General features: G+C 47.8%; 1 protein-coding gene across 2 annotated transcripts in view; it reads left to right on the top strand.

Annotated features, from left to right (window-relative positions):
- Grik3 (glutamate ionotropic receptor kainate type subunit 3) overlaps positions 1-15208 on the top strand; it is a 221288-nt gene that overhangs the window by 130771 nt on the left and 75309 nt on the right. For both annotated transcript variants that reach the window (XM_057783968.1, XM_057783971.1), the window contains exons 2-3: positions 4008-4184; positions 13388-13645. In XM_057783968.1, coding sequence (XP_057639951.1) covers positions 4008-4184; positions 13388-13645 — 435 coding nt within the window. The remainder of the gene's footprint in view (positions 1-4007; positions 4185-13387; positions 13646-15208) is intronic.

The raw sequence follows: 15208 nt of genomic DNA, 5'->3' as shown, positions 1-15208 counted from the left end.
TCCAGCACTCGGGAGGCAGAGGCAGGCGGATCGCTGAGTTCAAGGCCAGCCTGGTCTGCAGAGTGAGTTCTAGGACAGCCAGGACCACACAGAGAAATCATGTCTCAAAAAAAGGGGTGTGGAATTTTAATATATTTTCATCATCTCCCCCTTCTCTTGCCTCCCTTCACCCCCTCCGATGTACTTCCTTTGCTCTTTTTCAAATTCATGGTCTCTCCTTTATTGTCGTTACACACATACTCCAAAACATAGAAATACAACCTGATCAGTTATATAATATAATATATATGTTTTCAGGGCTGGCCATTTGATATTGGATAACCAGTCTGTGTCTCCATCGCTGGGGAAGCCTGTTCCTCCTGGTCCCAGAATCCTTAGTTGCCTGTGGTTCTTGTTTATGGGTTGAGGCCTGGTGTACTCTCCTTCCATGATTGTGTATGTGACAAGATGTTATCCTTGCTTGGGTCTTGCTTAGGTAGCCATGTTGGTGAGACTTCTTGGATATAGCTTCTCTGACATTTCTAGGAGACACAACCTTGCAGCAAACCTCCTGGTCCTCTGGCTCCTTCCTCCCTGCCTTCTGCAAGGATCCCTGAGCTTTAGGTACAGGAGTTGTGGTGAGGCTATATCCATTGGGGCTGAGCTCCACGACTCTACATTTTGATCAGTTGTGGTTTTCTGTAATGGTCTCCATGGGTATTGGCTGGTGTTGTGTGCCAACTTGACACAAGCTAGCGTCATCAGAGAAGGAGCCTCAGTTGAGGAAATTCCTTGATGAGATCCAGTTATAACGCATTTTCTCATTTGGTGGTCAATGGGGGAGGGCCTAGCTAACGATGGGTAGTGACATCTCTAAGCTGGTAGTCCTGGGTTCTAGAAGCAGGCGGTTGAGCAACCTAGGCGAAGCAAACCAATAAGCAGCCCCCCTCCATGGCCTCTTCATCAGCTCCTGATTCCAGGTTCCTGCCCTGCTTGAGTGCCTGTCCTGACTTCTTCCAATGATGAACTATGATCTGGAAGTGTCAGCCAGATAAACCCTTCCCCGCCCCCAACTTGCTTTTTGGTCATGGTGTTTGGTCACAGCAGTAGAAGCCCTGGCCGAAACACCATCTGTTACAAAGAGAAGTTTCTCTGATGAGTCTACCACTCTGTTTTTGCAGTCCCATGGACATACATGGCTTACTATCCCCTGGCTGGGTTTCTAGATCTTCTCCACGCATGGCCATTAGGAGAAGCCGTGTGTGCCATCTTCCCCATCTGCCGACAAGGAAGCAGGCCCCCAGTGTTTTGACCTGCCTTCTCCCTTTGCCCATCTATGAGCTAAACCAGCATCTTCCTGTTGATTTCAGCTGAGTGTTTAGTCACAAGGAAAGCTGCTCTCTCTGTCCACTGATAGCTTGTTTCCAAATTTGTTGCTGTCCTTAATGGAGTACCCACACTTTTCCTTTGTGCAGGCTTATACTGGGGTATCTGTCTTTTTTGCTGAGTCTAAGTGCCTTTTATGGCATTAACTTTTACGCTACTGTCTATGATGCAGCTATTTCAGGCTAGCCTCTTAGCAGTCCATGTTGTTTGTGGTGATTTGGGTGCATAGAAATCTCACGCTACTTCTTTGGGGTTATCAGTCTTTCTCTACATTTTCTGACTTTATTTTAGACAGGCTTTTTCTACCCCAATATTATATACTGTTTGCCCTTATCTTCTATTTTTGGCAATTGTATAGTGTTCTCGTTTCCCTTTCTCTTGTTTTCTTGCTAATCTTTAATTCATCTGGAAATGGCTGTGATGCATGGAATAAGATTGGAATCTAGAGACCCAAGTATGTATCTTAGTGGTAGAGTACTTGCCTAGCATGTATAAAACCCTGGATTCAATCCTTGTATCAAAAAAAAAAAAAAACAAAACTAAAATCCCAAATAATAAAATAATTGTCAGGACACAATTAATGAATAATTCATTCTTTTGCCACTGCTGCGAAACATCTTCTCATTCATGTTTTAGATACTTGTCTCTGCTTGAGCCTCTTTCGACGGCTTTTTATCTCATTCTCTTGATCTCCTGTGTTTTCAGACGCTATTACAACATGGTTTTAATTATTTTGGCTTAATGATATATTTTCAAATCTGATAATACGAGTCACCTTTCATCATCTCTGCAAAGACATTTTTTCAGTCATTATCTCATACTTAGCTTTCACATTTTGGAGTCATTTTTTCCAAGGCGAAGAGAAGTCCTTTGTGGCTTGATCGGAGCTGAATTAAACTGAAAAAATGGCTGGAGAAAACTGAGACCTGAAATTTGGCTTTCCCAGGGACAGCAGCATTGGAGCTGTGTGTGTCCTTCTCTTTGTCTCTGCCTCCTGCCAGGGGTCACTAGGTAGCCCTGGGATGTCTGAAACTCCCAGAGACCCACCGCCTCTGCTCCTGGGTGCTGGGATTAAAGGTCTGCGCCACCACTCCTGGCTTGGCTGTCTCTCTTGCTTACGGTGTTTTATTTGTTTTCATCATAAGCTATTGGAATTGTATGTTTGTATTGGGGTTATTATTTGTTGTTCAGTGTGTGTGCTGATGCTATGAAGGGGGACCTTTCGCTGTTAAGTTTCCTTCTGAGTTCTCGCTGATAGAAAGCGGCGCTGTCAATATGTGTGAACTGCTTGTTTAACTCTCCCTAACCATTCTCACCACTCTTCATGGTTAGGGTTGATTTTTTTCCCCCATTGCACCCACTGATGCAATAGTAGCACTGATGTTCCAGGCGTAACCAACCGATTCCTGATTGGATCTGAGGTCTGCTCCATGGAAAGGAATGTGTGCGTGGTGCTATGAACTTGGTTAACAACCTATAGCTAGGGATATATAGGCCTAACAGAGAAAATCTGCTGCTGCTGATTTGATAAATGCTTGTGCAGTTAAGCTGCCTTCTAATTTTTTTGTTTAAACCCATAGATTGGGGCAGCTTTGGTCAGAAAAACCTCTGTGGGCTATATGCGATGGCCAGAGCAGAGATTCATAATTGGTCAAAGTGCTAAGAATAAGTGTGTGTTGAGTATTCAGCCCTAACCAGGACATCCACATTAGCCCTTTGAGGCCCAGAGCAGATGGGATGACAGTAAGAGCCAGAGGCTAGGGAGGTGTGCCATGAAATGCTGACTTTTGGGTGTGGCATGGCCACTGCAGTCGTGAGCAGTCAGCGTCTGTGACCACCTGCACAAGACCCGTATGTGCACAATGAAAGAGAAAGTCATGAAGGTAGAGGGGACCTCGCCAGGAAGGAGCGGGAGGGAGGTAAGAGACATAGTGGGGAGTGAGGACAATCACAGCATATTAGCAATTATCCCACGTGCAAATAGGAGTTTGCACCTTTGCGGCAGCCATGCCTCCCGTTCACTTTCTGTCTCGTCTTGCAGGTTAGCAGCGCAGTGTGAATCTTTACCAACACTTTTTAAATTTTTCCTTTGACAAGAACACCTCCAGTGTTTCATTAGGTATTAGTCACTGTGATATTAAGGCTGACGTGAGCTAAGGTTGCTTGAAGGAAGTGTCTTTCCTGCTGCTGCCGTATTAGACATTCTTTATGGCGGTAGACACTGGATTTCATCAGATGCCTTCCTGAGTTTTGAGAGTTGATCATATTTTCATCCCCTTTGAACTATTGATGTGGTGGAATTGTACTCACAGATTATCCTTTATTGAACCGGTCTTGCATTCCTGAAATAAAACTGTGTGGTCATGGTATGTTAGCCCTGTAATATTCTGGTAGATTCTACTTGCCAGAACTCTATTAAGAATTTTCATAGCAGTATTAAGTTGGTAATCTTATTTTGGCCTGTCAGATTTTGTTAGCAGGAATTTGCCAGCTGGGTAAAATGTATAATTTTTGAACATGGAAATTATCTAGGATCTTATTGAACGCTGGGGTGGGAAGACCCTGTCTATATAACCTGCGTGGAGCATCCTTACTCCGGCCCCATCCTTCCTGCCCATACATAGCTCTGTCATCTCTCACAGGAGGAATCTTTGAGTATGCGGACGGCCCCAACGCCCAGGTCATGAACGCCGAGGAGCACGCCTTTCGATTTTCTGCCAACATCATCAACAGGAACAGGACTCTGCTGCCCAACACAACCTTGACTTACGACATTCAGCGGATTCACTTCCATGATAGCTTCGAGGCCACCAAGAAGGGTGAGTGCGTCGATCCTCGCTGTGCACTTCCAACTTGAGGCTGGGGCGGGGGTGAAGCCTTTTCCACTTGGTCTGGGAGGCCTGATTCTTTCTCTGTCTAGAGCAGCCTGTGCCAATTTCCCAGGAGCAGGAGCAGGGGCAGGGGCTGCAAGGAAGTCTCAGGCTAGCCAGGCGTGGTGCTGTAGCCTGTAATGCCAGCAGTCAGGAAGCCAAGGGAAGAACGTGAGCTCCAGGCCAATCTGGGCTATGTGGCAAGTACAAGGTCAACCTGAATTATGTACAAGACCCTGGGAGGCTATGAAGGGTGGTTGGTTAGCGGAGAAAAGGTAGGCAGAGCCTGGAATTGCCTAAAGGAACCAGCCAAGGTTTCCAGGACCTTTGGACCAACATGAACATTTTCAAACTTGAGTTTTCTTTTCTGTTAGTTTTATTTTTAATGGGCAAATATTAGAATTATTTATGGTATAGGATGTGCTGTTTGGATACATGTGTGCCTTGCATATTGCTCAAATCAGAGGACCTCACACACCTACCACATCTAGCATTCATAATTTCTATTTAGTAAGAACATTGAAGATCCCCTCTTTCAACTATTTCAAAATATGCAATACATTATTATTAACCATAGTCTCCTTGCTATGGAACTTATTTTATCTTTCATTAGTGTCCTACTCAAGTAGCAATAGGTAGCGTCCATCTAAAACAGATACCGTATTAGCCCGAGAGCACACCATCTGCCTGCCATAAAGAAAAAAAAAAGACTCCATGAAAACGGCACACTGCTCAGTTCCTGCAGGAGCTTGACCCCAGAGGCTATAGCTGAGTCCTGAGTCTGACCCTTGTCCCATATTCGGTGTGTGTCTATACTTTCTGTTGCCCGCATCCGCATTAGAAAATCCTGGCTCGCAATAGCAAGTTGTGGTAAGTCTATTTCAAGTGACTCCACACCAGAATTCTTAAAGATAAGATAAAAACAGTTTAAAAGAAAGGGGCCTCACATCACACACACACACACATACACACACACACCAGTAACTAACTTCTCAGTTCCTGGGTGAGTAGCCAGTTGTCAGTGTGCTATAAAGCACACCCAAGTGCCCAGTGGGTTTTGTTGTTGTTGTTACTGTGTTCTTTAAAGATTTATTTCCTTTGTTTTATGTTTATGAGTGTTTGCCTGCATGTATATGTGGGTACCACATGTATGCAGTGCCTGCAGAAGCCAGAAGAGGGCGTCAGATCCCTGTGGTAATGGAGTTTGATTATGAATTGCATTGTGGGTGCTGGGAACTGAACTTGGCTCCTGTGCTAGAGCAACCAGTGCTCTTAACCGCTGAGCCATCTCACCAGCCCCATTTTAATGTCTTTTAAATGACAGCTCATATATATAAGCCCGTGCTTGTTTGCATGCACACAGTCAGCCCTCCAGGCCCATGGGCTCTATGGTTTCAGCAAATCATGGGCCAAAAACTCCAGGAGGGAAAAAAAGAATTTCTTCCGTACTAAACATATATAGACTTTGCTGTGTCATTTCCCCTAAACAATAAGCACAGTGCCTATTTACATAGCATTTGCATTGCATTGTGGGATGAGGCATCTTAAGACGATAGAGCATAAGGCGTAGTGTGTGGAAGAAATATGCAAATACCAAGCCCCTCAGTGCCAGGGACCCAGCATCTGTGAGTCTGATATCTGCAGGGGGTCCTGGAACCAATTCCCTGCGGATCCTGAGGGAGACTGCATATCTGAACTATATTTTTACATATATATTTAATTCAAATTCAACTTAAAGGCTTAGATAACTGGAAATAGCTTCCATAGAACCTTCGATTTCCATGTAACCATTTAAAGATCTCGAGCCTAAGGAATCTCATTTCCAAAATGACTAGGTCATCCTTTCCGAAATATGATATCATAACCCATCAAAGCTCATATCACAATTTTTAGTAAAATCATTGGGTTTTTAATGTACTTTCTCTTCTCCCTCACATTACTGGAGGGAAGACTCTCTTTTGGTATTTGCTCTATTCCTGGGGCACCTGAAGGATAAGGGACTGTAGTAACTGCTCAGTGAAGTGATTGTTGACTGTATCGGTAAACCATGAGAACCTAAGAGTCATTGTCTAGGACCCCTGTAAACTGAGCTTAGGGGCCAGCATCATCCATGGTAGGCTGAGACTCGCCCACAAGCTAGCCTTGTCTCTCTAAGGAGTTCCTGGTTTCTAAGCCATTTGACCTCCTGGGCTGCCAGGGGTGGAGCCACCAGAATGTTACCTGCTCTGTTTTCCAAAGCCTTGTGGGTTAGCTTTTGAGGTCAGAGTCTGCAGAGCGTGGAAGCTGGCATCCCTACCACCCTGACTTTAGCTGTGTTGGACAGAGTACCTCTGTTAAGTGCTTACGACGGTGTCTGGCTCTCAAATAGGATTTTGCTCTGGGTACAGTGGGCTCCCTGGCCCTCTACACACTAGGACATTAAGGCGGGGCCTGACTCCCACAAAGGCTTTCCCTGCTGCCCCTCCTCTCCTGTGTGTGCCTAAGGTAAGAGGCTCCATGAGATTGAGCTGTTGTGTCTGACATTCATGAGCCTCACTCCACCCTAGCTTAGTCCTGAACCCTACCTCCCTGAACTAGTCTTGATTGTTCCCTGCATACCTTGCGACCAGCACCAGGAAGCCAAGGATCTATCTCCCTGCCATGCTGACACTTACATGCAAATGACTATACTGGATCAGGCCCAGCCCCAGAAACGTCAGGGCTCAGCAAATGCCTGGCGTCAGATCGGAGGCCCTCATAGGTCTAGCCAGCCCGAAGGCTATGCTGTCTGACTAGTGATGCTTACTAATCCCACATAGGCACCTTCCCCAACCTGGTGGCAGCAGAGCAGTTTGGGAGCCTTCCTGGGTCACCTTCCTTCCAGAACTTACACTTTGTATGCAGCACAGCCAGGTTGTTTGCAGAGACCAGAGGCAGAACCGCCCACTCCCAGCAGTCAGCTATAGTCTTTCCTTCCATATCAGACCACACGGCTTACTCCCCTGAAGCCTTAGGTGGTATACCTCATCCTCAGGTCATCCTTAAAGCCAGGCCGATTTGGCCCTACATCTTCCTGACTTTCTGTCACATCTGGACCCCCAGTCTCTTAGACTCAGTTGTGTCTTTCAGCTCTACCTCCCTCCTCGGGGCTCTTGTACATCCTGTTCCCCTTGCTTCTAATTCCTTCAAATAGGAACACTCTGCCCATACCGAGCCTTGCTTGTATTGAGCTAACTCATTCTTTTCCTTATATTCTATCTAAGATAAGGTCAGGCCACCTCACCTCTGTCTTGATAATCCTAGACTTTTCTTTTGAAATCTCAACTCCTTGAGGTGTGTGTGTGTGTGTGTGTGTGTGTGTGTGTGTGTGTGGTCACTAGACTGCAATTCCTATTAACGATTCATTACTGTACTATATAACCTAGTGTCCTAGTTTGCTTTATGTTGCTATGATAAAACACTGACCAGATCCAGTTTGGAGGAATGCCAAGGCAGAGGGACTGGAGGCCAGAACTGAAGCAGAGACCATGCCTACTGCCTCCCCCCCCCCCCCCCCCCCCCCCCCCGCATTGTGCTCAGCCTGCTTTCTTATACAACCTGGGACCACCTACCAGGATGGCACCACCCACAGTAGCCTGGGCCCTCTTACATCATCACTCAAGACAATAGCCCACAAACACGCCCACAAGCCCATCTATCTGATGGGTGCAATTCCTCAGTTGCAGTTCCTCCCTCCCAGGTTTCTCTAGTTTGTGTCAAGTTGGCGATACTAACCAGCGCACCTCATGGACCCGCACCCAGAGTGTCCAAAGTCATTTCGGAAGGTTTGGAGAGTTTGATCCCATGTACAAGTGAGAGACGGCATGAATGAATTCCTGGTATGTCGAAGTCACTCTAAATTTAAATCTCCTGTTAATCCCAGAGGGAGACAAAGCTTTGCCCCTCTTCAGGTCACATCCATGATATTAGGAAGCTGGGTCATAAGACCACCAGCTACACAGCCAGAGAATAATAACAAATCACACACGTGCTGGCCCAGGCAGGAGGGGTTCCTGGAGTAGGAGATGTCTCAGCTGTGTTCTGAAGGCTGGTGGGAAACAGTAAGGACAAGGGTAACATTCAAAGCAAGGCAGATCTGCAAGAGGACAGGAACGCGCTTGAGCACCCCTGGGGAGCATTTGATGTGTGACAGAAGTCGGGGTCACAAGGTGAGAAGGGTGGAGGCTGAACTTCTGTTTACCATGGCTAGGAAGATGGCCTCAAGCCTGGGAACCACAGGGAATGAAGAAGGAGAAGAGAAACCAGCCTGGGCTTGGCCAGGGAGTACTCAGAAGAAACAAACCTGTCTAAGCCAGTTCAAGATAGCATCCCAGGGCCCAGATCAAGCCAGAGAGCAGGCAAGCCCTTCCAGGCCTCTGGGAGCCCTTGTGAGCATGCTGTCTGCTTGCGACTGCCCTCACTCCATGCTGCTGTCATGCACTGCTTTGACCTGGCCTCAGAGGTCAGGAGGTTAGAACCACTCAACATCTCCTTTATGAGGTTAGCTTCTTGAGCCCCACCTCCCATCCCGGAGAGTCGCCTGCAGTGTCAACTCAGCCCTGCACTCATGGGTCATCGTGACTAATGGCCCTGCCTTCTCACTCTCCGTGAGACCTTGAGTCGCTCCCACTCGGGAGTTACTAGTACAGTGTTTCTGTGAACGGCTGTGTGCACTTCTCCAGGGGCATAAGTACTCGGTTTTGTTGAGTTTGTTTTCAGGAGCTGAAGCATAGGGTCACCGTGTTCAGCCGAACGGTCTCACGGGTGCAAATTTGCACTCCCACAGCAGTGCACAAGGTCTGCAGGTGTTCCACATCTGTGCCGACCTGCAGGAAGGTCACTTAGACTTTTTAAGGTTTTTCTTTTTTTTAAGGTTTTAAGCATTATGTTGATTTGTTAAGTGGTTGTCTTATTGTGGCTTTCTTTTGTATTTATCAGATGTTTAGACAACAGAAGTCCCTTTTAATGGGGAAAGGCCTCGTAGGGCTCTGCAGGGGGAAGGGACTAATTCAGCCGGAGCAGGTCGGGTAGGTGGTGCCAGGTTTTGTCCTTCTGTGTTCCATTGCCCCATAAGACCTAGCATGCCCCACAGTGCTAATTTGAATATTGAATAGGTCCTTTGAATATTCTTTTTCTCTTCTTTGGAGTGTTTTTTTTTTTTTGTAACCTTTCAATGACCTTTTAAAAATTGAGCTTCTTATCATTTCCTTGTTGATTTAAAAGAGTTCTTTATATATTCCGGTAAGAGTCATTTTGGGTGTGTGCATGAATATATATATTCCTATATGTATTATATCCATTACATGTGGGATTGTCTCTAATGTTCTCTTAGTAGTTGTATCTCATGAGAAGCAAAGTCTTTAATTGTCAGAAGTTCGATTTGTTAATAATTCCCATTGTGTGTCCTGGTTGAAAAGTCTTTGTCTAGCCTAAAGATAGTCTCCCCCGTTTTCTTCTAGGAGTTCTGTGGTTGTGTCTTTCACGGTTGGCTCTCTGATCTGTCTCTGTGTGGTGAGACATGACTGTTGAGATTTGTTTCTTGTCCACAAGGCTGGTGGGGTAGATTCAGATTCACCACAGCATTGTTTGCGTGTGGCTGCATGTCTTTGTTAGGGTCTCTGTTGCTGTGAAGAGACACCATGACTGCAGCAACTCTTAGAACTCTTATAGAGGAAAACATTTAACTGGGGCTGGCTCACAGCATCAGAGGTTTAGTCCATTGTCTTCATGTTGAGGCATGGCAGCGTGCAGGCAGACATGGTGCTGGAGAAGGAGCTCAGAGTTCTACATCTTAATCTGTAGGCAGCAGGACATGAACTGTGTTCCACACTGGGTGTAGTTTGAGCATAGGAGACCTCAAACCCACCCCCCACAGTGACACACTTCCTCCAACAAGGCCACACCTACTTCAATAAGGCCACGCCTCCTAGTAGTGCCACTCCCTATGGGGGACATTTTCTTTCAAACCACCACACTATATATCTGCCAAACCTTTTGATAGAAAGGTATTTCTATCTAGTCATTTTTGTTAACAACCAAAAGCTAGGAATGGATGAAAGGACCATCTACAGATTGGCACACAATTAAACAATGGAATTTTAAGCAGCCATAAAGGAAGAGGCTCAGGAGTGTGGCCCAGTGGTAGAGAGCGTGTCTGGCACACACCTTGGGTTCCATCTCCAACACATGCGCACACAGATGCCGACAGGGGGCTTTAGAATATGGCACTGCATCTCAAGTTTTCAAACCTGGCAGATAGCCTCCCTCTTCCACAGATGGAAGCAATGCTGTCTGGTCCTCCAGGCATTTCTTCTGCTGGGCTAGCTCCCATGGAACACCGCCCCACCCCACCAGGAGCTGCATACTCCCCTGGTCTATTCTCCTTTTGATCTTTGCTTTTCAAGCTGCGTTCCTCAGGAGCTTCCTTAGGACCCTTCCAAGGAGATGCACTTAGGCCCAATTCCGAGGACTCCAGTGATAGTTCATTGTTCCTAGATGGAAGTTAGCACCACCATTTCCCCCCCTGTGGCCTGGATCCAACCACCTTAGGTCATGTGGGGCAAGGAGGCACAGGAACACAAAACCTGGCACCATCTACCCCACCAACTCTGGCTGAATTCGTTCTTCTTTCCTGCTTGGGGCCCAGGGGGCCTTTCCCTATTAAAAGGGACTTTCACTATTGCCTTTATTTTGAAGTGTTTTGTGGAAAATTAAAAGAAGAATGTCTGCCAAGCAGGATCTGAGCCAGCAGCCCAGAAAACACTGTGTTTTCTTCCAAGCCTGGCCAGAGCAGGCTGGAATCGACCCAGCACTCCCCAGGCTCCTCTGCCTGCACTTATTCTCTGGGTGGCTCAATTCCTTTTAAGACACAAATTGATTGGGATAATTTCAGCTGTAACTACAATTGCCATGGAAGGGAGGGGCGTATTCAGGCTGGGGACTCCTACAATGACTGTGAACCATCGAGTTACTGTAAAATGACCAGAAAATGGATTCAAAATTGAAGCCACAAATAATGTAATTACTGCAGTGTATGCGCAGGACTGCCAGGACAAGGTTGGCTGCTGCTCTGGGAACATCTGGAAGCAAGGCTGATGTTGTTGCTGCTGACGACGCTGTGACAACCTCTGTCCTGGGCTTTGTTGGTAGCAGAGTTCTTCCATCCTAGAAGAGTCTTAGAGAGTGGAAGAAACATAGGGGGACTAGAAAACAGATGTAGAGAGGGGGGCAAGGAGAAAAAAGAAGTGGAAGTCGGCCGAGAATGAGCCCAAGTAGGTCCAGACCCTGCAGCTTTGGGAGAATGGAGTCTAATGTGACATTACTATCATCTGTCACCACCACAATTACTGTCATCCCTATCCATGCTACCACCTCTATCCCTACCTCTACTGCCATCATATCCATGGTTGCTATGACAGCATCGTCATCACCACCAGTCTTGTCAACACTAACATCATCCTTCCTTCGGTCCTCAACACCATCATTTCCCTGACAACAACATCTTTAGCAGCAGCAGCATCCCACGGGTACAGTGTTCCACAGAAGCCCATTTTTATTTCCTTTTCTCTCTCCACTCACATCTCTTGCCATCTCTGCTGGCTTCATCTCCGTGACTAAGATGCCACAACATCTTTATCACCAGCAATGTCCTCCGCACCAATATCAGCATCTCAACACTGTCTGCTGCATTGTATACCTTGTGCCTGTTCTACTGTCTCCTGTCTCAGTCAAACATGATGCTCAGCCCTTGGTCCAGGATAGGAGCACCATATATAAGGATGGCCATTGTCAGGATGGAAGGAGTGTTGCATCCTTGGTTGCCTGTTTCAAGGTCAGAGAAAAGTGCTTTTATGGGGTTTGGGGCAAGGGAATGACACAAGTCTTTTTGTCTATTTGTTTTTGTTTTTGTTTGGTTTTCGAGACAGGGTCTCTCTGTAGCTTTGGAGCCTTTCCTGGATATAGCTCTTGTAGAACAGGCTGACCTTGAACTCACAGAGATCTGCCTGCCTCTGCCTCCCACATGCTAGGATTAAAGGCACCACCACCACCCAGCTTCAGTCAAGTCTTTAGCCTGAACATCCTAGCAGGAATGTCTATCCTTTAAAAAATTATCACATTTGGGGTGGGGGTGGGGGTGTGCACGCGTGCGCACACACACACATTCATAGATGCACACACACCTACTTGTGCATGCATGTGTGTAAAAGAGAAGGGGTGGACTGGGCACTGGTGCATCCATCAAGGTAGGAAGGGAAGATAGAATGTTTAACAATGTGTCAGCTTTCCCAATGGTTCAGTATTCAGTCTTGAAGGCCTCCTTTTATGAATCTTTTAAATATAGTTTCTATGGGGAATGGAGCTTAGGGGTTATGGGGGACCTGGAGCTGCTGTTGGGGGCTAGGCCGTGATGGCCTCCCTAATAGGACCTGCAGATGTAGACATTCCCATTCCCCAGGCAGTGGATCCTAAACTGTCTAAGAGTAGAGAACTTGAACTGAGCACAAGCAAGCAAGCGAGCTTGTGTATATCCATTTCTCTCTGCTCTTTGCAGTGGATGTGATGTGACTAGCTGTTTGAAGCCACTGCCGTGACTTCCCCACCAAGATGGACTGTCACTTGGAACTGTGGAAAATAAGCCCATTTTCTCCTAAGTGGCTTTTAGGCTATTTTACCCCAGCCACAGAAATGAAGGTGGAACACAGGTCTGAGAGGCATCTTAAACATCCAGATGGTATCGCTGAAAGAGAACAGAGAGGTTCGTGTCAGATCTTAGGGAGCAGGCCAGGACTGAGGGCAGGAGCTGGAGTCCCCAGTCACTAGATGTTTGCTTTCCTATTTGTCTGGAAGCTGGGGTGCCACCTACAACAGCATCATGGTTATCTAGCATGGCTACAGGGTCAGGGCGCTCCACAGCTGGGTTCACAATTGTTCTGTCTTTCCTCTCTGGTGTCAGATAGAGACTGTTACAGCCCCATTGCTCCGATGTGGAAACTGAGGCTTCATGAGTTGTCCCCTCTCCCCCAGCTTGCCTATGGATCTTTTTCCATGTGTTTATGGAATTGTCAAAATCACTGCCCACTCCCTGTGTGCATGGCCCCTCACTGACCCCTGTGTCCCCCTCCACTCTGTTTCAGCCTGTGACCAGTTGGCACTGGGTGTAGTAGCCATCTTCGGGCCATCGCAGGGCTCCTGCACCAACGCTGTTCAGTCCATCTGCAACGCCTTGGAGGTGCCCCACATCCAACTGCGCTGGAAACACCATCCCCTGGACAACAAGGATACCTTCTACGTGAACCTATACCCCGACTATGCCTCTCTCAGCCACGCCATCCTTGACTTGGTCCAGTCCCTCAAGTGGCGGTCAGCTACCGTGGTCTATGACGACAGCACAGGTGGGTGGCTAGGCCTGTAGAGCCCCAAGATTAGGACTGTCTGCTTGTCTAGCATTGCTGCCTCTGAAGGTCACATCTCACCCAAGACACCAACAGAAGCCAGTTACACTGACACTTGTCCTTAGGGTCTCTCACACCCATGCGCGCCAACCTCACAAATACCTTATTCAACCCCAGCCTGGCTCACACCCGACTCTCCCCTCCCCAGCATGCCTGCATCGTCTTCTGCAGCAAAGTGCTGAGATCTGTGATTGACACTCACCACGCATTGCCCCGTGCTCATACTTCAATGGCCACCCATTACTGGCCTGCGCTCCTTCACCTGTACCCTGCGTGCTAACCTAACAAATACCTTATTCAACCCCAGCTTGGCTCACACCCGACTCTCCCCTCCCCAGCATGCCTGCATCGTCTTCTGCAGCAAAGTGCTGAGATCTGTGATTGACACTCACCACGCATTGCCCCGTGCTCATACTTCAATGGCCACCCATTACTGGCCTGTGCTCCTTCACCTGTACCCTGCCACCTGCAGGAGGCATGTCCCCATATATTCGCCACACACAGTTGACTCGCTGCGTGGCCTGGTGTGCAGGGTGTTTGTGCCGTGTGTAAATCCCTGCTCTCCTGCCTGCTGGCTGGGCTGCCATTCCGTGCCTTCACCTCCTCGTGGGGAGGCTCCAGAATCAAGAGGGAAGAGTATATATAGAAACCTGGTTCTCAGTGCAGGGGAGGTTAGCTCCTGATCATCCTGACACCTGCAGGCAGCAGCACCCTTCCCCCGTTTCTTTGCCTACTCTCAGGCACCCTTGTTCATGCCCCCACTGTGCTCAGATACCAGCTTCCTCCCCACTTAGGTGACTGCTGACCCCAGCCAATGCCAGGTCTGTAGAAATGAGCTCTGGGCTTGGGTCTCTTCCTCTGGTGAGGAGGAAGGAAAAGCCTGGGCTCTGAGTTTCAGCCGAGGCTGGACGCCCCTGAGGCAGAGGTACCCTTCCTGCACTCTTGCCTTGCCCAGCTGGAATCACATCAGATTCGTTTGTCTGCAGAGGGCCTGCTTAGCCCCGTCCTGCACAGCCACCAAATCTATGATGGTACTCGCCTTCCAGAACCCTCTTAGGATAGTGTGTGATCCTTTACTTCCCAAGTCCCAGACTCCTTGGTATAGGCCTAGAGCAGAGAACCACCAAGGGCTCCAGCAAACATTCTGGGCCTTTCCTTTGGACCTTGTGATCTGTGACAAGTCTGCAGCCATCGTCTTGGCAAAATGTGTGTTATGGGTGAGCAGAGAGAGGGCCAGGAGGGGAAGGGAGAAAAGAACGACTGTCAGACCCCGCCTTCAGCTTCAGCTGCCCTTAGGAGGCTCGCTCTCTGGAGACGGAGCAGGCATTCCTCCTGATGAGCACACAGGAGAGACTGCTGTGTCTACCATGAGTCGAGCAGCACCAGGTTAGCCTCATTTAATTCCACAAGTCTCTCAGTGACTCTGTGGGGTGGTAAATCAGAAACAAGGCAACAAGCAGATACAGCAAGGTAACAGACCCCACCCACTGTCAACAGCCAGTA

This window comes from Chionomys nivalis, chromosome 11 (assembly GCF_950005125.1).
Source record: "Chionomys nivalis chromosome 11, mChiNiv1.1, whole genome shotgun sequence".
In the NCBI taxonomy this organism is placed as follows: Eukaryota; Metazoa; Chordata; class Mammalia; order Rodentia; family Cricetidae; genus Chionomys; species Chionomys nivalis.
The sequence above is the reverse complement of the archived record's forward strand: the minus strand, read 5'-3'. Positions and strand labels throughout refer to the sequence as shown.